The sequence below is a fragment of the Mya arenaria genome, chromosome 8, assembly GCF_026914265.1.
Source record: "Mya arenaria isolate MELC-2E11 chromosome 8, ASM2691426v1".
Classification (NCBI taxonomy): Eukaryota; Metazoa; Mollusca; class Bivalvia; order Myida; family Myidae; genus Mya; species Mya arenaria.
In genome coordinates this window covers 2,977,349-3,003,836 of record NC_069129.1, presented here as the reverse complement: position 1 = coordinate 3,003,836, position 26,488 = coordinate 2,977,349, and the positions used below count along the sequence as shown (strand labels likewise).

The window sequence follows — 26,488 nt, the reverse complement described above, 5'->3', positions numbered from 1 at the left end:
TTGTTAACCACTATACAATTTTGTGAGAAGTTCTTCAGCAGTAATACTTTTCTAGATGTTACTTTGCTGAGAATGGTGTAAGCCTGTCTAGGGGTTATTGTCTTCATTTTGGTGCTTCTGGCTAAATCTGCAACTCAATGTTCATAGGTGCTGCCTTGTGATTTGTTACATGTGATGGCAAAAGCTAAAACTAAAGGAAACAATTTACGTTCCACTGAGACTGGACACTCTTTTGCAAGAAAAGAATGAAGATGTAGTGGCTTGAATTGGTACACAATGTTTTAAATTTGGTGGACTGCCCTGTTTAGCTGCTTGACCAATACTTTCAAGTGGGAATTTCACATGCTCGACAGACAATCTTCTTCATGAACAAGTTTTCTTTCCACAATACCAATTGTGTCACTCACAAGGTGATCTGCTGTATCTATATTTTTGGTAATAATAACAGCACACTTTTCTGCAATTGTGATTTGCCTTGGTAAGTTCCCTGTTTGATAAAAACTATTGTTCTGTATATTCACAGGTGCTGTGTTGGTGCATTTGTCTCTCTTACTGTCTGATGCAGTAAATGTAACTGTGTTTTTGAAATGCTTTACTTATAAGTTAGTGTATGATGCCCTCAGTAAATTTAGTTTTTCGGGGCTAGATTTTTTGTACTGATTCTTTGACAAGGAATGTTTTACAGGTAAGGTAAATGCTGCGTGTAGAATTGTTCCGTTTATGTTAGCAGCAGCCTTATCCATTGAGGCAGTGAGAAGTACAGTAGGTAGATCTGGGTTTTGTCCTGGTGTTCGCAAAGCTCGAATAAGAGCTGAGAAACAGTGTTAATCAGGTGGGTTTTCCCCACACCACCGCCACATCTGAGGAAGATTTAAAATGGTTTCGGAGGATTCTGTGACAATTTGATTTCCACGCCCCATTGGTAGGTGAAGTCAAAAAGTTGTCTTTGCTGTTCATTTAAGGATGTAACTATCTGATAATAGTAAGTATCATTGTGTTGTACTGTAGAGGTGAGAGAAAACGGGTGAGTTGATGGCTTTGGTACTTTCAGTCGTTCAGCTGTAATGTTCTTTGGGTCTAAGAAGTTGTGTTCAGGAACAATCGCACTGAAGGTAGTTTCTACTTTTTTCTGTTCCGTTTGTGTTGCTATGTGTTCCCAAGCTTCTGGCAAGAGCTCTTCTGGGTCAAAATTGTCAATAACTTTGTCAACTTCTTCATGGAAAGGTTCAAACATTTTAATTATACTGAATATTTCTGATTGAATTGATCTAAAAATTTCAGTGTAAGATTCCTGTATCAAATCGTCTTCGCTTTTCCAAGGTTTGTAAAGAAGTAGCAATCGATGATGATATTTTCCAAAATCATTCTCCTTAAAGATGTATTGGTATTTAATGACTTGAGGATTCAGGCGCCTTTTCATTCGACCCAAATTATTACCTTAGTTTAATAACTCCACCTGTTTGGTAAGCATCACATTCAGTTAACTCTTCTGTGTTCTCTTTCTTTGCATATGACGCTGTTACATAGTATGCTGAAATTTCAGCAAAACACAGATGTTCAAGACTTGATGGTCTTGCTGCATATTTTTCATGTATACCTGGCAAATAAATGTCATTGTCATCATCATCGAGAGTTTTTAGCGCAGAACTGGGTTTTAACATTCTGGTGCGAATTTCCTTGTAGTCTGTTGATATGAAAATTACAGGTTTACTTGATCTCATAAGTGGAATAGACAGAACACGCATTATTGCCTCATGATGTGAAACTTTACGACCTTTGCGCAGCTGATTTGCTATATGATACATCTTGTCTTTAATGTTCTTATCTGCACTTTCTTTGCTTGCTTTCCGCATTAATTCAGATATTGTTTTCTCTAGTTTACATATATATGATGTGATGTAAGCTATTCATGCCCAAATCAAATTGAAGTTATCATTTGAATGTCCATGTTTGAACGTCGGCATTTCAATATAACTGGATTGTAGTTGTTGATAAATATGTCCTGTGGAGTAGGTTTGATCACTAGGTGTGTTCTTCTATGTGAGACTTAAAGCACTTCTTCGTAGTCTTATCAATATAAAGACCAATTAAAAAACTACAATGTGTAAAACGCATAAGATATATATGAGAAGTGTAAGAATGAGCTTTAAAGGTGCCATATAAAATAGAAGATGCTAGGTGATATACTAAAACACTCACATAATGAAATTGATGAGATCCAGGTGAAATGTTTATGTTGTCACAACAAACGTTTTCAAAATGTGGGTCACAACATTGTCGTCGTCTTTTTTCAGACCGTTAATGTTATGTAAGCCAATGACATCTGGGGCAGGTTGCTCAAAACCTCTATTTATGCCCCCACAAAGTGGCGGCATATAGGGTTGCCCTTGTCCGTACGTACGTACGTACGTACGTACGTACGTCCCGAAGATTGTTTCCGATCTAATTCTTGAAAACCGTTTGTCCAATCCTCACCAAACTTTAAACACATGTTTGTGACCATAATATCTTGATCAAGTTCGATAGTCATGGAAATCGCTTTAGTCATTTAGGAGTTACGGCCCTTTTTTGCCAAAAATTCCCGAAGATTGTTTCCGATCTAATTCTTGAAAACCGTTTGTCCAATCCTCACCAAACTTTAAACACATGTTTGTGACCATAATATCTTGATCAAGTTCGATAGTCATGGAAATCGCTTTAGTCATTTAGGAGTTACGGCCCTTTTTTGCCAAAAATACTTCAAAAATATATGTTTCCAATCTAATTCTTGAAAAGTATGTGTCCAATCCTCACCAAACTTTACATACATGATTGTGACCATAATATCTTGATCAAGTTCGATAGCCATGGAAATCGCTTTTGTCATTTAGGAGTTACGGCCCTTTATTTGCAAAAAAAGACTTGAAAAATACGTCCCGAAGATTGTTTCCGATCTAATTCTTGAAAACTGTTTGTCCAATCCTCACCAAACTTTTAACACATGTTTGTGACCATAATATCTTGATCAAGTTCGATAGCCATGGAAATCGCTTTAATCATTTAGGAGTTAGGGCCCTCAGATTATCCTGAATAATCATTATGGCTTATTTTCTGTGACAAAAAATCGAAGTGGGGGCATCCGTGTCCTATGGACACATTTCTAGTTAATACATATATTAAATAACGTCAGCGTTAAGTCCATAACGCCAGTGTTAAATCCTTCTAACAGGCTGTTAAATTTCTACTTCTTGTCCCATAATGCATCATTTTCCTTCCAAGATGGCTAACTTATCTTCTGCAAAAAAAGAGAAAAAACAAACTTTAATAAAAATGCAGTTTTGATGTTAGAGGAACTAATGAATGTGGAAGAGACTCAAGAGCTACTTAGCTGTAGCTTCAGTAACAAGGTTACGGATCAGAAAAAAAAGATGAATGGCACCGAATTGCTGGAGAAATTTCCTCTTTGGGCTTTGCCATAAGATCTTCGGAAGAAGTGTCAAACAAATGGCAGAATCTAAGAAGAATTGCAAAGGAAGAGGTAACAATGTGAAAATATTTGTTTAATTCTTAGATATATATAATACTGCAAAATAATAGATAATACCAAATGTCATCTTAATAAAAAAAAGATATTGTGATGTTGATAATTTCACTGTTTTGTTATGTTGTTTTCACAGCAAACAAAATCATTAGAAAATGTTTGTTACTAAACTGTAAGTGAAGTTATTGGTCATGGAATAATAAAATGGCAATACAAGCTTCAGCGGCATAACAGGAGGGACGGACACTGACGAAATCCACAGTAATCAACATTTTTTGTCAGTTTTATAGAAACACGATCACACGGTAAGATAAAGCATTCAACTCCCAAGAATGAATACCGCAAAAAAAACTATACCAAGAATTGAATTGCGACGCAGTGACCTCCCTTTACCAGCTGTTGCAAAATGACACAATATTAATAATGGAATTCAATTACATTGTTACTTAATTTCAATTGGAAACTAGATTTTGTCATGTACAATTGTTATATACTTACAACTTAGTTACATGTGTATATATATTATAAATTTAGTCGACTTTCAAAAGCAATTCAGTGGCATGATAAATCGATAGCCATTAACTGTTAATTGACTTTTCTGTCTTTCTTGTTGGTAAATTTTGAAATAAGTCAAAACGTACTTTATTCGTTGTTCTTTAATACAGGTTGTTAGAAACTTATTGCATATACGAACTAAGTTTACGGCAGCTTCTAGAATATCGATTTAACAGTTTCAACTTAACCTTGTCTTGATAATTGCATTCTCTAAAGGCCTAAGCGAAGAGGTTGCCGAGTGGCAAATTCGTTTCTACAAATCTCAGGTGGCATTGTCGGAGAAGAAGGTATAAGCATCATTTATAAAATCAATTTTCTATATTTTTTTTATTGATTTTGTGATTGTTGCAGCTAATTATCATTATTGAAAGATATAGAATTAGAACTAGAAGTGTAGTAGTACTAGTTATAGTAGTAGTGGTAAAAGTAGTAGTAGTCGTAGTAGTAGCAAAAACAGCAGCAGTAGCAGTAGAAGTAAGTAATAGTAGTAGTAGCATCAGAAGCAGTAACAGCAACAGCATTAACAGCAGCAGGAATAGTACCATCATCAGCAGTAGCAGTAGGTTAAGTAGTACTAGTATCAGTATCAGAAGCATTATTATTATAATTAATATTAACATTACCATTATTATTAATTTAATTAATAATAATAATCTTTTTCAGCAAAAGCTGGTTGAGACACAACAACGTCACTGTGTGGGAATGGACACCGGATATAGCTCAAAAAGTAATAAGTAAACAGACAATTATGCAGCTCTTTTTCTTAACCAGAGGTAAGATCTTGCTGTGTTAACGCATATCTACCGTATCAACAAATGAAGCAAGTGTTTGAATTAATACCTGAATGCTAAATTTGGCCGTTGGTATACTTTAAAGTGCTTACGATTTAGCAGACTTCGTAAAATGATTCTTCAAATCTGAGCTGATCACCTCAAAACTTTTCGACAAGTATTGTTATTTTTAGAAAATATATCGAATAAATAAATTTGAATCGAAGGATTTTACTAGCATAAGCTCAACTACTTTTAATGTGAGATATGGCAATGTAACTTTTATGCCCTTAGAAATGTTCACAGTACTGTCCTGGGGATAGCCGTATTATTTACTGGGATAGTTTCAAGGTTGAGAAATTTGTGTCCTGGTGATAACATATAAAATGGGACAAAAAATGATAGTAACTCGGTTAATATATAATATACATGTATATGTCTATTTCGAACTTTCAAATAATCTGCAAAAAGTGAGAGTACAATTTGATAAGAAATTATTGAGCAAACTTTAGTTAACAATGAGTTTGATCCATGCTCTCCTAAATGAACGTATATATGCAAGCTGCGTAAATATCAGGGCTGGTCAAAGTACATTCTTTCTCACTGAAATGAACGAACAGAGACCATCATTCTGTTCTAATGCACCAGTCAATGGTAACCACGGACCCCCAGGTCCGGGGATAGCCGGGGAAATGGGCCGTGTTTTTACCTTTGAGGTGGCCCCGCAATGTCGGATGAATGCGGTGGTTTTATAGCGGGGAATGGGCCTTACCCAGGGTCACTTGGGTGCGGGGGCATTTGGCGGGGACTTGACCAGTGTTTCGTCCCCGCAGGGCGGGGATTTTACCCGGGCTTTGCTGGACCGAAAGACAAAGTCCCCGCTATTCCCCGGATCTGGGAGGGCCGTGGTTACAATTGACTGGTGCATAAGTAATACCAAAATCGACCCAAGCTAAGAAAAAAGCTTTACGTGATCACAATATCTCATTCCCCACTGGTGACATTCTGTGTGCAAAAACGTAATGACTTGATTTATAAAGCAATACTATATATATGAAAAGAAAACACCAAAAAAATCTGCGGCCATGTTTTGTGTTACTCAATAAATCAGATTACCGGCGTTTTTCAAATATTTAGACATTGATGCTTGTGAAAAAGACATCATGGTTAATTAATATATATGAATGAAACAGTTTAACATGTTTTTGCTCTCATCCCTCGATATTGACAACATCGAACAATTTCCATCGAGCTCACGTATAGATAAATATCCGTAATCATTATCACAGTCTCGTTATTCTAAATACATCGTTACTATCCTCGGTCCACTTAATAGCTATCCCCTGTGCAGTTATTCATGTGCTTCATCTATCCCCAGTACACTGCCAGGGCATCAAAAGGTATGAATATCTCCGTAACAACAAAATATATCATATTGATATTTTACACATTACTAGATTATGTTATATCAATGAAATCGCTCGATTCAGTTTTTATTCTTATATTTAATTTGTTGATTTATGTTTGGAATCGTACCACATAAACGAACATTTGTGAGCGATCATGCAACATTCGGAGTAAATTGGGCTATTATACAAAAGAGGAGACATATTTCCATCATAGTCGTATATTGCACAGTATCAAGTAATTCAAAACTCATCGATTTTATTAAATATATCAACATTAAATACAAAAAAAATGATAGAAAACTGACCATGTGTCAAAATCAAACTCTTATCGATTTATATTTTGTTGAGCTATATCCGGTGTCCATTCCCACACAGTGAACGTGTACTCGAGAAATGAGAGAGGCGTATGGACAATGAGGAAGTTGAATCCTTCATAAAAAGTCAATTCTTCAATTAAATTAAATTAAATTTAATTGTATTGTATTGTATTGTAAATAGATATGTAAAAATTTCAACAAACAAAACAGTTAAAGCTTTTCTTTATTCCAGCATGATGATGATAATGATGATGTGAACATGATGATGATGAAGATGATGATGATGTTAACTTGATGATGTGAGCATGATGATGGTGATGATGATGATAGCATGATGATGTGAGCATGATGATGTGAACATGATGATGATGATGATGTAAACTTGATGATGTGAGCATGATGATGATGATGATGATGATGATGATGATGATGATGATGTGAGCATCATGATGTGAGCATCATGATGATGATGTGAACATGATAATGACGTAATCATCATGATGATGATGCCGACGATGTGAACATGATGATGACGTGATCATAATGATGATGATGATGATGATGCTGATGATGTGTACATGATGATGATGATGATGATGATGATGATGATGATGATTAATTCCAAAGTATTGGAATCAGGATCTTGACTGTCAAAGAGTTTGGGATCTCCTAAATACATCATCATATCTTTCATATATTGACCATCAGCAATCAAATGAGAGTAAAAACCAGATGTACCACCTTCATAATACCTGATATAGTGCACAGTGTTATCGTCTGCAATTTGGGCATGATGTAATGCCAATCTGGGTGGATAATGTATAACATTTGCATCATCAGGCCATGCATCTGTCAAATCTGACAGACATTCTGCATTTGTTTGTTCTTCGTTAAGTGTTTTTATTAACTGCCAGTTTTTATTGCTGTTAACATACAATCCGAAATCACTAATATTGTGTACACCGGAATGACCTTCTGCAGCCTGTGTGGTAAATAGATATAACAGAGTTATATCCATTATCATTTCTAGATACATATGGAGTAAATCGTAATTATTATACAGTTTTGTCAGGTTATCTCTTTCCCAATTGAAGTTCTTTGATTGTGATTTCCAACCTCTGTCTGTAGGTAGTAAATTGTCAAATTGGTCAAGTAATGACATTGCCCATTGTTGCATATCTTCAATGACCCTGTTGAAAGATCCTGCTATTTTGGGTGCTGTCCAGAATTGAACGAAATCTTCGAATGGTTCATCAATTGGATTACTACCAGTTGTTTGAGCTGCGGTAACTTGTGTTGTACCACCAGTTACTAGACCTCCTTTGTTGTATACTTTATTCAGGAAATATTCCATTTTATGATGTATACTCCAATATCCTCTATCAAAGGCTTTTTTTCCACTGTCGTTTCCATACGAATCCATTGTATACATTCTTTGAACTTTTATATTGTTTTGATTGCAATTTAGTGTAAGCGCTATCAATATCTGATGGTTGATATTGAAATATGGGATTAATATCTGTTTGGAAATCACCATGGTTATGCTCTATACATGCAGCCAATGTGGTTACTGCATCAAAAGGTCCAACTTGTAAGAAGTCTGTCAATATATTCATACTACTCTTTTTATTAAGTCCTTTCTTTTTAAACATCATTACAGATGATGTTTTGAATATATTGTTCATTGTGGTTGGAGTTTCACCCAGATTTATATCTTCTTCTGGTTGTGATAATATCATAGGACCACGTTCGGACTCTGACTGCCCACCAGTGGTAACAATACCATCTCCTCCAACATGTAGGTCTGACCTTTGTGGTTGTGCATCTTGTGATATACGATTGAGGTTTGTAATCTGTCTCCCAATTGATCTATTGCCATATTGAGTACCTAACCAAACATCTCCAGGAACTATTTTTCCTATGTATTCCTTCATTATATTTTCTTTTAAAATTTCCATTAGATTGATATCATTTTGTTTCTTAACATATACTGGACGTAACTGTAACTCTATAGTGGCCTGCATTGCCATATCATTTTCTGTCATAGGTTGATCTCTAGAATCGAATTCACATGCTGATAAAATATTAAGGATTCCCTTAATCAATATAGGTCCATGTCCAGTCCATGCATTCCTACAATTGACCAGTCCTGGTTCGTTGGTACCTTGTACATTACATGATGCATTTCTTATGTTTTCTATGAAATCAGGTTTGTCGTTTAATTGAAAACATATGAATGCATTTTCCTGATCTTGATATGGCCAAAACCCATCCTTTTGAGATATCTGGAATTGTATATGTTCCTGTCTTCCATTCTTACAGAGAACATAGTCTATGGGCATTGGATCTCCATATTCGTTGGATCTCTGCCAGTCCTCCAAGAATTTTCTTTCTGATCTTATACTATACAATGGACAGAACTTGTTAGACAATGCAAGTACCCACGAGAATTTTGAATTCTTATATGAACATGGACTGAAACGAAGTCTAAATGATATCAATTCCCATTCAATATCATAACCTTTTTTTCTGGTATATCATCTGGTTTATACAACTCATGTGTTACATTACAATACTCCTGGTTTGGAAACATTACTGTAGCATATTTTACCATGTATTGGTCTGTGTCTGTGTTTTTTACTGGTACATATGTGTATACTTGATGATTTTGTATACTTGTAGCTTCTCCTGATTTGAAGATTTTAACATCTTCAAATGAATCAAATGATGTTGTATCATTTAATAGAGCGTTTAACTCCATTTTTTTCTGTATTGTTTCTAATGTAGATTCTGGTATATATTGTAATGGGTCTAGTCCCTGTTCAAATAGGAATGAGGTAGCCTGTTCATGTAAAGATGAACTTCTTCCACCAGCATCATCATTATTATTTTTAAATGACATATTTATTTTTGTTGATAATTTTTCCTTTTTAGGAGGATATAATATATTATTAACAGTAGATAATAATTGATTTACTTGATCTTTATTGCCACTTCTATAATATATATAAATAATACTTTTAAAATTTATTGTATATTTAAATAATATTTATTATTTTTTTTTAAATAGTTATACGGATCAATGGTACCCCCCCCCCCCCAGCCAACAGCACATCCCAGAATCAGCCACCAAAGAGATCATCTCTTGCAGCAGCAGCCGGGTCGTCAAGATGGCAGGATAAAGACATCCGCTGGACCCATAATAAACAGACACCAACGTTGATCAACGGCAAAAGGATTGTAGATATGGAAGACGATAGGGTCAGTCCACAGATAAAAATATATCACTTTCGAAATAGGAACATAATATCAGTAGACCCAATGGCTAAAGTAAGCATAAAACAGTCTGAGGCTAACGTATTTGTTGTCAGATTTGACGACAAGGATGAGAATTTGGCACAATTAAGGTCGTCGTCAACTCAAACACCATCACCGATTATGCATGCCACTCCAGACTCGCCAGCAGTGGTTGTGTCCAACACCCCCGTACAACGACGAGTAGTTGTAACTAATGAAGTACCAGCAATTGGGAAATCAAACATATATTACAACTGGTGTGTCATGTGTAATAGGCATCATGCCACTGCTCTTGGTGCTGGACTGATAAAAAAATGAGTGCTGGACTGATAAAAAAAATGATGATGATGTATGATGAAAGACAATATTTGTTGTTATGTTGTTTATTAGTTATTTGTTAAAAAAAAATGTGTATATAATATAGTTATGTGTTGAATAAAGTATTGTTTAACTTTAAACTGTATTATTTCATTTCTTTATTAAGGTGGTTAAACGAGTAAGAAAGTTAGAGCCCACACCCCCACCAACACCATCCCCTCCTCATTTGATGTCGTTCTGTAGGAACTGTAATGGATTTTATCGTAACGGACATACTTGCAAGAGTGAGAATAATGATAGAACAACAACAACTACTCATGCTACGGAGACAACATCACCGCAAGAATTGACTATTTTGGCAGCAAAAGTGTACAAAAAAACTGTAAATAAAATTAAGCCTAATAACAAATGTACTCATGAATTTTTTGAAAACACATGTCCATCATGTATTTATACGTTAGATCATGATTATGTCTTAAATAATAGTCCCATTAAAATAGTACCAAGAGTACTGGTTTCTCAAACAGAATTAGAACGATTGCAAGATGAAAGAGATGAGCAGGAGGCTCAAAAGAGGGTTGATATTTTAATAATGGAAGAGAAAATTAAAAATGCCAAAACATCTATGTTAATAGGGAAAAAAACTTATATTTGTGATATCTGTGATGTTACTTGTTATTCTAAAGATTTTATAGACACTCATTTTAAGGGGAACAAGCATAAACAAAATTTAAGAAAGTCAAAATTAATGAAAAAAACTAAGAAGGGTGTGGTAATAAATGAGGGTAGGGATGGGGGGGTAAGTGATGAAGGGGAAGATACTATTTTTAGGGAAGATATTTCTGAGAGGGTGGGGGGAGGGGAGGATAATATAACACCAGCAGAACATGTAGTAGCATTTAATGAGAAATTTTGTGATTGTTGTAATAAATGTACAAAAAAATCTAATTGGTCACACCATTGTAAAACTTCTTCACATATTAATTTAGCTAGTGGAATTCGTTTTGATTGTGAAATTTGTGGTTCTTTTTTTAATAGTGAGTCTAGTTTTAATAAACATTTAAAGTCTAAAGCACATATAAAAAAAGATAGAGAATCTGCTGTTGATGTATTAGGGGGGGGGGGGAGGGGAGGGAAAAGGGGATAAAGAGGGGAGGGGAAGTAAATTGTTTTTATGTCAATTTAATGATTGTGTCAAATATAAAATTGCTAAATCTTTTAAATGTTATTATTGTCCTTGTTGTGATGTTAAATTTTATAAGTCAATTGATTTAAATAGACATTGCAAAGGCACAGATCACAGAAAATTAAATAAGAATATTGGCAAGTCAGAAGTTGTTTTACAAAGAATGCAGGCATTCAAAGATTCTAAATTTATTCAATCTATTGCTATTGGTAATGAATTTGGTGTCACTGAGAGCCATTCTCATACACATGCTGTTTTTGAAACTGTAAATTCTACGACATTTTCGGATTTTAAAGATAATTTTTTTTCAATTACTCATATAAATATTGATGATATTCAATCTGTTCGAAATTTAAGATCTGCAATTCGGTATGTCACCAAAGAAGATCGATATGCTGTAGTTGATGGTTTTGATTTATCCTTGACCAGTTGTGTATTTCGAGCTACTATGTACGCAAAAAATCACAACGAGGTCAATTGGGGAGATACAACACCATCAACTATAGCACATTGTGATAGGAAGGTGTTTGAAGCTATTGTAAAAGATGAAGTTTTTAAAAATCAAGTTGCAAAGGAAGTTTCCTATTTTGATACATCTTTTTCTTTACGTCCATGGCAACAGGTTGTCATGGACCGAATAAATTTACATAAAAATAGTCAAACTAAACGTGAAATTCTTTGGATATCTGATACAGTTGGTAATTCTGGAAAAACAATTATGTGTGATTATCTTCAAGCTACTTCTGGTGCAATCATTTTTAATGACACTTCTGAACGTGACTGTGCCTTTGCATATCATAACCAACCTATTGTATGTTTTGATCTTGCTAGACAAACTGATATGTCCAAGATACATTACACTTGTATAGAAAATTTTAGAAATGGTCGTGTGTTCTCGACTAAGTATGAGTCGAGAACAAAGTCATTTGCCAAGCCTGTGGTGATCGTTTTTTCCAATTTTTGTCCTAATAAGCTGTCTCTATCACTTGATAGATGGGATGTGAATGGTTTAACTGTAGACTACACATTAGACAGACTGAGCTGTTTTAATGATATCTTGGACTGTAAGGATAATACTGGCCACAATTGTAATAATAGGAACAGGTAAACAAATGGAGGGAGGGGGGAGGGGGGAGGATTATCATGTGGGAGGGGGGAGGGGGGAGGATAATAACAATATATTATAACTTATAACTGTTTATTAACTTTTATAACAAGTAACATCATAACAACAATAGTATTATTCAATTTTACAACTATATTGTACATATATATATTATGAACAAATCAATAAAACATACATTATAGACAATAACAACAATAATGTCTATATAGTATAGTAAAAATAATATGTGTTTGTCTTTTTTTTTGTTTCTGTATTAAGAAGACTGTATTGGTGGTAGCAGTAATTCTGCACCGTCTTCTGATGGTTTAGTCATTGTTGCAAAATAGAAAGCAGAATATTTGATGTATTCGTCTGCTGGTACTTGATGATCTAAGAATCCTAATTGTTAAGTGCTGGTGGAATGAGATATGACTACACCCCATAAGCTATTGAACGGTGACATACACAACCTTTTACCAGCTTTAACATCTTCAGAATTTTCTACAGCTGGAAATGTAGCATCCAAAGTAGTGGGATCAGGACTTTGACTGTTAAAGAGTTTGGGATCTCCTGAATATATAATCATATCTTTCATATATTGTCCTTCAGCAATCAAATGAGAGTATAAACCAGATGTACCACCTTCAGAATACTTGTAATAGTGCACAGTGTCATCGTCTGCAACTTGGGCATGATGTAATGCCAATGCGGGTGGATAAGTACCATCACCATTAGGCCATGCATCTGTCATATCTGACAGACATTCTGCATTTGTTTGTGATTCGTTAAGTGTTTTTAGTAATATCCAGTTTTTTTATTGGCGTTAACATACAATGTGAAATCACTCGTATTGTGTAGACCTGAATGACCTTCTGCAGCCTGTGTGGTAAATAGATATAACAGAGTCATATCCATTATCATTTCTAGATACATATGGAGTAAACCGTAATTATTATACAGATTTTCAGGTTATCTCTTTCCCAATTGAAGTCAGTTGATTGTGATTTCCAACCTCTGTCTGTAGGTAGTAAATTGTCAAATTGGTCAAGTATTGATATTGCCCATTGTTGCATATCTTCAATGACCCTATTGAAAGATCCTGCTATTTTGGGTGCTGTCCAGAATTGAACGAAATCTTCGAATGGTTTATCAATTGGATTAGTACCAATTGTTTGAGCTGCGGTAATTGGGTCATCACTACCAGTTTGTGTACCTCCTTTGTTGTATACTTTAGTCAGGAAATAGTCCATTTTATGATGTATACTCCAATATCCTCTATCAAAGGCTGTTTTCCATTGTCGTTTCCATACGAATCCATTGTATACATTCTTTGAACTTTTAAATTGTTTGTTTTGCAATTTAGTGTAAAGGCTATCAATATCTGATGGTTGATATTGAAATATGGGATTAATATCTGTTTGGAAATCACCATGGTTATGCTCTATACATCCAGCCAATGTGGATACTGCATCAAAAGGTCCAACTTGTAAGAAGTCTGTCAATATATTCATACTACTCTTTTTAGAAAGTCCTTTCTTTTTAAACATCATTACTGATGATGTTTTGAATATATTGTTCATTGTGGATGGAGTTTCACCCAGATCTATATCTTCTTCTGGTTGTGATAATATCATAGGACCACGTTCTGACTCTGACTGCCCACCAGTGGTAACAATACCATCTCCTCCAACATGTAGGTCTGACCTTTGTGGTTGTGCATCATGTGATATACGATTGAGGTTTGTAATCTGTCTCCCAATTGATCTATTGCCATATTGAGTACCTAACCAAACATCACCAGGAACTATTTTTCCTATGTATTCTTTCATTATATTTTCTTTTAAAATTTCCATTAGATTTATATCATTTTGTTTCTTAACATATACTGGACGTAACTGTAATTCTATAGTGGCTTGCATTGCCATATCATTTTCTGTCATAGGTTGGTCTCTAGAATCGAATTCACATGCTGACAAAATATTAAGGATTCCCTTAATCAATATAGGTCCATGTCCAGTCCATGCATTCCTACAATTTACCAGTCCTGGTTCGTTAGTACCTTGTACGTTACATGATGCATTTCTTATGTTTTCTATGAAATCAGGTTTATCGTTTAATTGAAAACATATGAATGCATTTTCCTGATCTTGATATGGCCAAAACCCATCCTTTTGAGATATCTGGAATTGTATATGTTCCTGTCTTCCATTCTTACATAGAACATAGTCTATGGGCATTGGATCTCCATATTCGTTGGATCTCTGCCAGTCCTCCAAGAATTTTCTTTCTGATCTTATACTATACAATGGACAGAACTTGTTAGACAATGCAAGTACCCACGAGAATTTTGAACTCTTATATGAACATGGACTGAAACGAAGTCTAAATGATATCAATTCCCATTCAATATCATAACCTTTTTTTTCTGGTATATCATCTGGTTTATACAACTCATGTGTTACATTACAATACTCCTGGTTTGGAAACATTACTGTAGCATATTTTACCATGTATTGGTCTGTGTCTGTGTTTTTTACTGGTACATATGTGTATACTTGATGATTTTGTATACTTGTAGCTTCTCCTGATTTGAAGATTTTAACATCTTCAAATGAGTCAAATGATGTTGTATCATTTAATAGAGCATTCAACTCCATTTTTTTCTGTATTGTTTCTAATGTAGATTCTGGTATATATTGTAATGGGTCTAGTCCCTGTTCAAATAGGAATGAGGTAGCCTGCTCATGTAAAGATGAACTACTTCCACCAGCATCATCATTATTATTTTTAAATGACATATTTATTTTGTTTGATATTTTATCCGTAGGATATAATATATAATTAACAGTAGATAATACTTTATTTATTTGATCTTTATTGCCACTTCTTACGAATTTGACAATGTCTGCTCTTTTTTTACCAAAATTATCTATAATAAATGGATGATCAATAGTACTTTTATCTACTGTATTATGAATAAAATATGGTACTTGTTTATTTATAAATAACTTTGAAAAGAAATTTTTATGTTGTAACAAATATTTAGTAAATGTAGATACTTCTTCAGTTGAATAAGTATGTGGTTCTAATGGAGATAGTGAATAATTTTGGTTTTTATGATCCCAAAAGTATTTATCAGGTTCGTTGATATTTTTTTTATGAAGATGATAATAACGACCAAAATCCCCCATTTACACCATAATATCCCATGCAAGAAATCGTCCACATCTAACAAAATGTATCAGTTTATGTCTAATTAATGTTGTAGGAGGTGGTGTAGCTGGCGGTGTTGTTGCTGCTACCTTTTTTGTATTACTGTAATAATAAAACAATATATATATATATATATATATATATATATATATATATTACAAAAATATATTCAATTTAGCTTGTACATTAACATTTTTTTCTTGACTAATTATAGTACCAACAGTTTTACCTGATGGTATATTTTTATTTAACATCATTTCTCCAGCTGTCATTACTAGATTGTTAGTTGATCCACCAACAGATAACCAATTAGATTTTGAATATTGTCCATCACCTGGACTTACAATTGACATTCCTGTTTGATTATTATCATCACTACCAGCAATTGCTTCTCCTATGCCAAAACCAGCACCTATGGCAGTTGCAGCTACAGAAGATATTATTTCAAGCAATGTTGCAGTAGAAACAGAAGCAGCACCACCAGCAGTTGCAGAAAGTCCCAATGTAATGGCTTCTGTTGTTGCCTCATATACAGCACCTGGAGCGGCACCAGCTGAAGTTGCTCCCCATAGTAAATATGAATTTAAAGTTGGGAATGTAGATAAATATGATGCTGCTGCTGTTGTTGTACCACCACCAACTGATGCTCCAGCAGCAGTAACACCTCCGAAATATGCTGCATCTTCAGCCGCTATTAATGCATTGACATTGGCTAGTCCTGCTTGCATTGCAGCTACTTCTGCTATTGTTGGTGTCATACTTGATACGCCTGTTAATGCTGTTCCGCCTACTTCACCAAGAGCTGCTATTGAACTAGTAGATGATAATCCTGCAATATCTAAACCTCCTGATGTTGCTAGAGTACATGTTTCAGCAGCTGCACCAATATCTATTAATGCTGCTGCAGCACTTCCAGCTGCTACAGTTGTTGTTTCAGCAGCTACACTGGCTGCAGCTGTAGCAGCACTTCCAGCTATTGCCAATTCAGATGTAGCACCAACAGCAGCTGCTGTTCCAGCTATTGCTTCAGTTGTGGCTACTGTTCCTGCAACTGCGGTGGCTCCTTCAGTTACTGCCGCAACAACACCAGCTACTATTAATGAAGCCATTATTCTTTTATTATTTTATAATAGTCAGTTATATACTTGATAATATACCTTCTAGTATTGATATTAACTGGTGCTGATTGTCTTGACTTTTTAGATGGAACTGCGACTGTTTGTGAGTTGTTCTTCCTTTTTTTTGAAGGCATTATTATGTGAGGGCATTACATCTTCAACAACCTATAAACGGTTAAATACATTTATTGAACAATAACAATAATAACAAGTAACGTATGACACAATTATATTAGCATGTCTGTCACCGAGTCAGATCACTAATATAAATATTATTGCACGTATTGTCGGCAACATATTATTTTTATATGCTATTTTTTGTAAGCAAGCATATATTGCTTATATAAAAGTTTTTTGTGTGTGAGATAAAATATAATATAGTAACTATGAGTATGTGTTCATAGTTCAACTATATAAATGTTCTGGGGGCAATGTCAATTAGTCACTGCTGCGACGGTCTGCATCTCCAGAGCTGCCTGGCATGTCACCATGATGATCGGACATTGCATGTCCCATATGGTCATCGTCATCAAAGTGTACAGGTGGGCCATTCGGAAGTACTCCAGTGTCCTCAGACTTGAGAAGGTCTACATAGTCTGTATTTTGAGCTGCCAGAAAGTATTCCATTTGGGGATGATGATCAAAAAGACCCATTACAAATTGGTTCGACTTTGTTTTAAGTCTATTGACAGCGTATATCAGGGGCCCCAATTTGTGCCTAGGGTAAGTCTGTAGTAGACTATACAACTGATAATCCATCAACTGCGTCAATATCGGCAGTTGAAAGATTGCCATAGTATTACCCTCTGGCATTATATGAGGGGATGATGATGTTCTAGTAGTAGTCATTCTGTATAATAAAGAAAAATAAAATATCTTACTACACAATCCAATTCATCCTCGTATAGTTGATCATCTGGCTTATCATTGGTAGCTATCCGTACTGTCCCTATCTTTTTCGGCAACATTAATGTAGGACCTTTACACATTATGCCTATGGTCAGCCATATTATTGTGTCATACAATTCTTCAGGGCGTGCACCATTCAATTTTTGACAAACAGCAAAGATAAATAATGCCAAGAAAAATAACAGCTCACTTAAATAAATTAAAACATGTAAATTAGTTGTATTTACAGGGTTTTTTTGCATATATTTATTAATTCTATCCATTATTATAATATGTAATAAAAATATTAAGGTATAAACTTATATAAAGCAATTATTTACCTTTTTGTTGGTCGATAAATTGGTATACGCAGCACCTGTATCGTAAATCTGTAGTTGATATGAATTTAATTGAAGGAAATGACGTAGTAGTATTACGTATTCAAGCGCGCGCTATTCACGCGCGCGTTATCTATGGCGCGAAACTTTGGGTAAGTCTATTATAGAGGGTATACAGGTAAAAGTTTAAGTTTTTTATTATTTAAAATGTTTTAAATATGAAAAGTGCATTAAATTACTCTTATTTTTATTAAAATAAAACAGTTTTCAGAATTAAAATCGGATAAAAAATAAAAAAGTTATAAATATTTGAAATTGGTAAACATTTATATAGTTGAACTATGAACTCGTACTCGTAGTTCGATGCTCCGCGTCAGGTTCTAAGCACCTGCGACTGTTTGTGAGTTGTTCTTCCTTTTTTTTGAATGCATTATTATGTGAGGGCATTACATCTTCAACAACCTATAAACGGTTAAAAACATTTATTGAACAATAACAATAATAACACATAACGTATGACACAATTATATTAGCATGTCACTAATATAAATATTATTGCACGTATTGTCGGCAATGATATTATTTTTATATGCTAATTTTAAGCAAGCATATATTGCTTATATAAAAGTTTTTTGTGTGTGAGATAAAATATAATATAGTTCGGGGGCAATGTCAATTAGTCACTGCTGCTGCCGCGCCGGTTGGGGTTGGCATCTCCAGATGGGCCTGGCATGTCACCATGATGATCGGACATTGTATGTCCCATATGGTCATCTTCGTCAAAGTGTACAGGTGGGCCATTCGGAAGTACTCCAGTGTCCTCAGACTTGAGAAGGTCTACATAGTCTGTATTTTGAGCTGCCAGAAAGTATTCCATTTGGGGGTGGTGATCAAATAGACCCATTATAAATTGGTTAGACTTTGTTTTAAGTCTATTTACAGCGTATATCAGTGGTCCCAGTTTGTGCCTCGGGTAAGTCTGTTGTAGACTATACAACTGATAATCCATCAACTGCGTAAGTATCGGCAGTTGAAAGATTGCCATAGTATTACCCTCTGGCATTATGATGCTGCTGCTGTTGTTGTACCACCACCAACTGATGCTCCAGCAGCAGTAACACCTCCGAAATATGCTGCATCTTCAGCCGCTATTAATGCATTGACATTGGCTAGTCCTGCCTGCATTGCAGCTACTTCTGCTATTGTTGGTGTCATACTTGATACGCCTGTTAATGCTGTTCCGCCTACTTCACCAAGAGCTGCTATTGAACTAGTAGATGATAATCCTGCAATATCTAAACCTCCTGATGTTGCTAGAGTACATGTTTCAGCAGCTGCACCAATATCTATTAATGCTGCTGCAGCACTTCCAGCTGCTACAGTTGTTGTTTCAGCAGCTACACTGGCTGCAGCTGTAGCAGCACTTCCAGCTATTGCCAATTCAGATGTAGCACCATCAGCAGCTGCTGTTCCAGCTATTGCTTCAGTTGTGGCTACTGTTCCTGCAACTGCGGTGGCTCCTTCAGTTACTGCCGCAACAACACCAGCTACTATTAATGATGCCATTATTCTTTTATTATTTTATAATAGTCAGTTATATACTTGATAATATACCTTCTAGTATTGATATTAACTGGTGCTGATTGTCTTGACTTTTTAGATGGAACTGCGACTGTTTGTGAGTTGTTCTTCCTTTTTTTTGAAGGCATTATTATGTGAGGGCATTACATCTTCAACAACCTATAAACGGTTAAATACATTTATTGAACAATAACAATAATAACAAGTAACGTATGACACAATTATATTAGCATGTCTGTCACCGAGTCAGATCACTAATATAAATATTATTGCACGTATTGTCGGCAACATATTATTTTTATATGCTAATTTTTGTAAGCAAGCATATATTGCTTATATAAAGGTTTTTTGTGTGTGAGATAAAATATAATATGGTAACTATGAGTATGTGTTCATAGTTCAACTATATAAATGTTCTGGGGGCAATGTCAATTAGTCACTGCTGTGACGGTCTGCATCTCCAGAGCTGCCTGGCATGTCACCATGATGATCGGACATTGCATGTCCCATATGGTCATCGTCATCAAAGTGTACAGGTGGGCCATTCGGAAGTACTCCAGTGTCCTCAGACTTGAGAAGGTCTACATAGTCTGTATTTTGAGCTGCCAGAAAGTATTCCATTTGGGGATGATGATCAAAAAGACCCATTATAAATTGGTTCGACTTTGTTTTAAGTCTATTGACAGCGTATATCAGGGGCCCCAATTTGTGCCTAGGGTAAGTCTGTAGTAGACTATACAACTGATAATCCATCAACTGCGTCAATATCGGCAGTTGAAAGATTGCCATAGTATTACCCTCTGGCATTATATGAGGGGATGATGATGTTCTAGTAGTAGTCATTCTGTATAATAAAGAAAAATAAAATATCTTACTACACAATCCAATTCATCCTCGTATAGTTGATCAGCTGGATTATCATTGGTAGCTATCCGTACTGTCCCTATCTTTTTCGGCAACATTAATGTAGGACCTTTACACATTATGCCTATGGTCAGCCATATTATTGTGTCATACAATTCTTCAGGGCGTGCACCATTCAATTTTTGACAAACAGCAAAGATAAATAATGCCAAGAAAAATATCAACTTTCTGTTACTTACGTGTATTTTTAAAAGACAGAGACTTCCTACGGGAATCATTCTAGCTAGCCAAAAACGGTTTTAAAGAAAACTCGAATCTGCAGAAGTTTCATAAAATTAAAGGGCTTTATTAATTTATCTATCGTTTATTTGTGAGAAAATCCGAATGATAACCTTTAGCAAAAAAATTAAATTGACAAAACGCCTTTGTTGCTGAAACATTAAACACGGTTTTAAAGATAACACGATTCCACGTAGTTGTATTTAATAATAGGATAGATAGATAGATGTCTTAGATATTATGAAGGACGAAATAGTCAACTTCATATTTTTATGAGGAAGTAATCATCAAAGTAGTTGCTAGATGTCAATAAGTTAATTCTAAATTAATAATTATAAGCGTAGTTTCCGTTACACGAGATTGAACTTCTACTGCACTAGTTGAACTACATAAATCTATTGTAAAAAAAGGATTGTTCTTTGTCCGATTGTCCGAAGACCATGTTAAGGAAGAATTTATGCAAGCACTTTCAGAGTGCACATAAACTGACAAAAACAACAGGCGAAGACTGTGTTCAATCCGTTTAAGACGACTTTGTGCCAAAGGGCCGTCATGTATATTACACATGCATAATAGAAAGGTGCATATAGTTAATTTGGTTAAGGCTGTGTATATCATAAGCAAGAAAACCATACAACATCATTCATTTGATGCCCTTAGTACTTATAAATACAAACTCGCGAGCTTTGTCATCCGCTCCGAGGCACACCATTAACGTTCTTTTATTCTTCATTATAACAGCATGAAGGCCAATACAAAAACAGGTTAGTTATTAAGAGTAAGTGAATTCTAACAACTGACTTATAGTTCCATTTCATCGATGGACGTTCGAACGCTTCATCTTTTTTCTTAACTTAGCCAATTCACATTAAATCTGTAACAGCACCAGTTTGTACAATCCGTAGCGCAAGCCATTAACCGAAGTTCTTGAGCATCGGAACCATTGCTTACTCATATCGACAATTAAGCAAGATCGGAGATTTAATCGGGTATTTTCATACATGTTTAAAGGCTTCCTTTAAACCCTTATTGCCAACAAAATCGAGAACATATCCAAAAGGAAAATTATTTTAATGTATTCGTCTCTTTTCTTTTTAAAACCGAAAATGTGACAAATAAGCAATTCAATGTAATTTCAGGGAGAAGACCTAATCTAGTATGAACTAACTATCAATGTTGTTGTTATTTTTCAAAAAAAGAGGCAAGTTGGTCCCTTTTTCAGAGAAATTTAAGTGCAAGGGTTGTCTTCGAAAACAAATAAATCTTGCAACATAAAACCTTTTCGTGTTGCTCCCCCGTCTCCGATTAGGAAAATTAGTGGTATGTAACCTTGATGATTACGATCTTTACATTCCGAGTAATTATCGCCGAGCTTGGTCAGCACACACAATCCTCTAAGTTTACATTGTGCGTAAAAAGAAACAGAAATTGAGGGGGAAATCGCCATAGTTATGATGGACAGCAAGTGTGCCGCAAACTATTTTGCTTCGCATATTCGGAAAGAAAATACTTATAAACATCCAGCAGGCATTATAATAAAATGACCTGACTGCCTGCACCATGGTCTAAGTAAGCAGCCATCAAATTATGGAAAAGGTCTAACATATCAGGACAGGGAAAGAGTGCGAACTTTTATTGTGAAATATGCTCTTTTATTGCCTGGCAATCTATTGCAGATACTTATTCTTCTTTTGCAAAAACAATGGTTGAAGCGGCATATAAGGACGTGAGTTGAAGACCTTTCCAGTGGGTATGGTATGGCAGGAGTTTTGTCCACACATTATACTGCCAAACCAAAGAGAGATCTATGCCATAAATGGCAAACCTCAGCAATTTCCACATCTTCATGTGGTCAAGATGAAGATGAAAAGGCAAGGCTTTTAGAAGCATATACAAACCATATATAAAAAGCAAAAACACAAAATGATCACTACAGAAATCAATGAGCTCAAAGTAAAATGTGTTTTTGGAGCTCAATGATGAGGAAAAGGCTGGAAGTACTGGTAGTTGAACTTAAATTGGGTTTGTTTCAACTCACTTTGTATACAAGTTAATACTTTAAACTAGTTTTGCCTAAAACTGATTCTTTTTTCTAAATAGTATTAGAATGCATAACAGGCAATCTGTTATGAAAAGTTTGAGTAAATATGTAAACTGTCAGAATGTATATATGTACTCTTCATATTGCTGTCTTATTTCAGGACATTCTCCTGCCTTGCCAGACACCCTCAAATACAGTTGGGGTTTCGCACAGCAGGTCTTCTTCCCCCATCATGCCCAACAGACTGGCCCTATTTTCTTCGAAATCCCACGGAAATGTGCTGTCTTTGGAGTGTGTGCAGAAGGCTCAGGTACATGTAGATTGTATTTATAATCAACTCAGTTCATATATTATTAAACAGTGGCTTATTCCTGAATAGTTTTTTTCAATCAATGTCTGCGTGTCAGTTTACTTGCTTTTTTCTTGTTGTTTTCAATTTTGCAAAAAATATTTTTATACGAAATACACGTAAATGGGTATCTCAACGAAAGTATACAAGTTTCGATATTTCATGTTTCAGACAGGGGGCAGACACAGTTGTTAGCCTTGTTCACCACTATTTCCAGTACCATGGTATCGGAGAAGAAAATGCAGAAACTCATTTCGATAACTGTTCCGGCCATAATAAGAATCGTACCGTTTCGTAAAACTGAAAAATATTTGTCATAAATCAAAAAAAAAAGTAAAACAATGTAGTTAAATGGATATATTCTTAACTGAAGATCCTTAGTTGCTTTATAATTAATCTTTCCCCAAATTTTGAAATTAAACGTTCCCCCGGGTACTGAGTATTGAATCATGAAATAGATTCTAAGCTATAAGTAAATTTCTGTAATGTATCTTTTCAATTTGTACATTTTTTGATTGTTCCCTTCAAAATTAATCCTTTTCTTTCTTTACGAAATAAGAATGATAAATGACTTTGACAAATTTTTTGTTAATAGTTAAGATTTATTAAACTGTTTGAAGAAATTAGTAGAATCGTCCTGAAAGAAAACATATTGTTATGCAATGCAACTAAATTTGTGGTTCAAAATACAAACAAACGTGTAGTGTCAGTTCATTCGCCTCTTATAGGGAAAACGAAAAGAAGAATATGTTCATGTTGTGATTTCAGTAAATGCTTATTTATATTTAACAATTTTCATGCAATTTAAGGTAAACTTATTTCTTTCAACCTATCGGTTTGGGCGTTAAGCACTGCTCAAATCCATTCGTCCGGGGTGAATACATCATTTGACGCAAGTCATATGGAATACCTGTTGTGCAAACAATAAATAGATGTTTATTAAATTCGAATGCTGTGAAGAGTTTTTAAGAAGATATTTTTTTTTTTATTTTATAAATAGATGTTATCTTCATACTACAAATGAAATAGTTCAGAATTAATTATGAATGGAATCATATCTCACCTAGAAAACATTTGGTCTATGTCTTCATGTGTGTGTCCTACCATTAGGAATGACAGCTCAATCTCCCGGAACACACCCAGTTCAACCAACATTGCCAGGAAGCCCTACATGTACCTTAATACATAATTGCATATCCAATGAGTAAAAAAATACTAAATTATGTGGTGCACATTTTGATTGAAATAACAGTGCCATTTTCCAAGTATAACCAGTGAAAGAAAAAGTTCATTTATAGTAATTGTTCAGAATTTACCTGTTCGTGTTTTGACCTGGACAGTTTTCTAGCTGCAGGTTTAATGACACAGGGTAAACGCGAAAGACAAAGAACACAAAAACAAAAATAAAACACAAACAAGAAACACGGCTCAAACTCCACAAATACAGTCTGCGAAATATTTTGCCCAGCATTTGGGCCTATAAATATATCAAATCCATAGGCCCGAATCATAAAACAACAACAACAGCATCAAAAAAATTACATAAATAACAAATTTGACCACTTCATAGATTATTTAATCTCTTATATAAAAAGACAACAAAGAAAGCACATGGTCCACAACCATCTCAACATCATCAGCATCGGAGTCCTCAGAGTCTGAGCGGTCAACGTTCTTACATATTATTTACTTTCATTATTCTGGGTTAGGGCTTCACGTTTGAAGTTGATCGAGCCCTTCACAAGTGAAGATTATTTAAGCTTTGTATCTGAACTGTTTCCATACAAACTCGTACAGTGCTTGCAAAACATAAGGTTAGTGTCTGAGTCAAACCTAAGCCAAGAAAAATCACCAAGCCATTTCTGTAAAAAGCCTCGTTTACTGCTAATACATGTTGCCTTTTGCTTGAGTGCGACACCGGGCATAGGGTAGGACGTAAAACGCAGTTTAAAGTGGTTCGTTTTTGTTTTCAACAGTAATGTACTACAATTTAACCTTTAAAAACAAGACGACTGCATCCGAGACGATCGGAAAATTCCGAAGATATGACGAAAAAAAACGAGCATCTATCCGAAAAACCCGTTAGCCAATCACTTCACGTCGTGGTACGTCGTAATGAACATCAAATATATTCCAGACTTTACCGAGTTGTACTCGTACATAGTGATCGTGAAGGTCGATGCACTATAAGGTGATGCATTGTTAGGCATCGACACGATGTAGGATTCGGATAATCGGTTTTTCGAAAACAGAGAGTAAAATGGATCAAATAGATGAAAATATCATAGGCCGCCGGGCGTACCGTCTGACGATTTTGACAGGCCCAACGGATCTTTTATATTAAAGGGTAAATCCAATTCAATTAGGTGTTTTAAACATCTTTGCAATTCAACAGGGGTAAGGAAATTAATGCATTGAGGTATTAAGTAACATAATGAAATATTTACCGTTTATTGTAAATGAACTGTCATGTGCCCATTGGAATGTGTTGAAGAACCCACAGGCGCCGTAACAAGGTACTTTAGCTCCCTTCAGGCTTACTTTGATCTTCCATAGATTTGGCAGTCCCATGGTCATATAAGTTGTGTGAGGAGCATTGGCTTTATGCTTGTCCATTCCATCTAGATTAATGGGAACGTACTGATCGGGCGCTGAACCGGCCTTCTGTGCATGCTTGAATTATTTCTCTCATCACTGAAGACATTGTCATAAGCGTTAAAGAAACTTCAATTGTTTAAAGGGCAGTTGCTTCTTCTATTTGATATCAAATGCTGAAATTGACTTATGACTTAGGCATGAAAACTAAGTGAAATATTAAAGCTGATGCAATCATTCCGATAACATTAAAACAACCTGTCCGTAAACGATGCTATGCCTGTCGATATATCAAAAACAGTCACTAATAAACATTAATAAATGTAAACCTCTTACTTCGAATTAGTTCTTTGTTGTTTTCAGGCAGGTGGTTCTTTCTATTTCCCGCTGTATTTTAGTACAAATGTCGCAGGAGGTAAATCTGGATCACTGAAAGACATTAGTTTCCATTAATATGTACAGTATGTGAGAAATAAAAATTCTGGACTTGAGAAGTGTTCTTGTGCGCCTATTGTGCATTTAAGCATTATCTTTATTTAAAAAAAAACGTGTGCATTCCATTCATTTTACGAAATAAATGCCAGCTTCCATTAAAAATACAAATAACGCAAATTTTGCCAGAAATACCCATCTATAAGGCCAAAAATTGTTTGTTTAGGGTAACCTTCCCTAAATTTCTAGGTAGGGTAGGTAGGGATTTATTTTTTATTTTTTTCAAAATCTGTCGTAAGTTCAGACTGTTTTC

The 26,488-nt window shown here is 35.1% G+C and overlaps 2 protein-coding genes across 2 annotated transcripts; both read right to left on the bottom strand.

Annotated features, from left to right (window-relative positions):
- Window positions 1-871: 871 nt before the first annotated feature.
- LOC128242968 (extracellular protease-like) lies at window positions 872-16,799 on the bottom strand. The gene is made up of 3 exons (XM_052960423.1): window positions 16,070-16,799; window positions 1,457-1,531; window positions 872-1,212 (listed from the first exon to the last, which is right to left on the bottom strand). The coding sequence occupies exons 1-3, from the start codon at window positions 16,797-16,799 to the stop codon at window positions 872-874; spliced, it is 1,146 nt and encodes a 381-aa protein (XP_052816383.1).
- A 2,297-nt stretch (window positions 16,800-19,096) lies between these two features.
- LOC128242967 (uncharacterized) lies at window positions 19,097-19,600 on the bottom strand. The gene has a single exon (XM_052960422.1). It carries the CDS (start codon window positions 19,598-19,600, stop codon window positions 19,097-19,099), a length of 504 nt encoding a protein of 167 aa, XP_052816382.1.
- Between the last annotated feature and the right edge of the window lie 6,888 nt (window positions 19,601-26,488).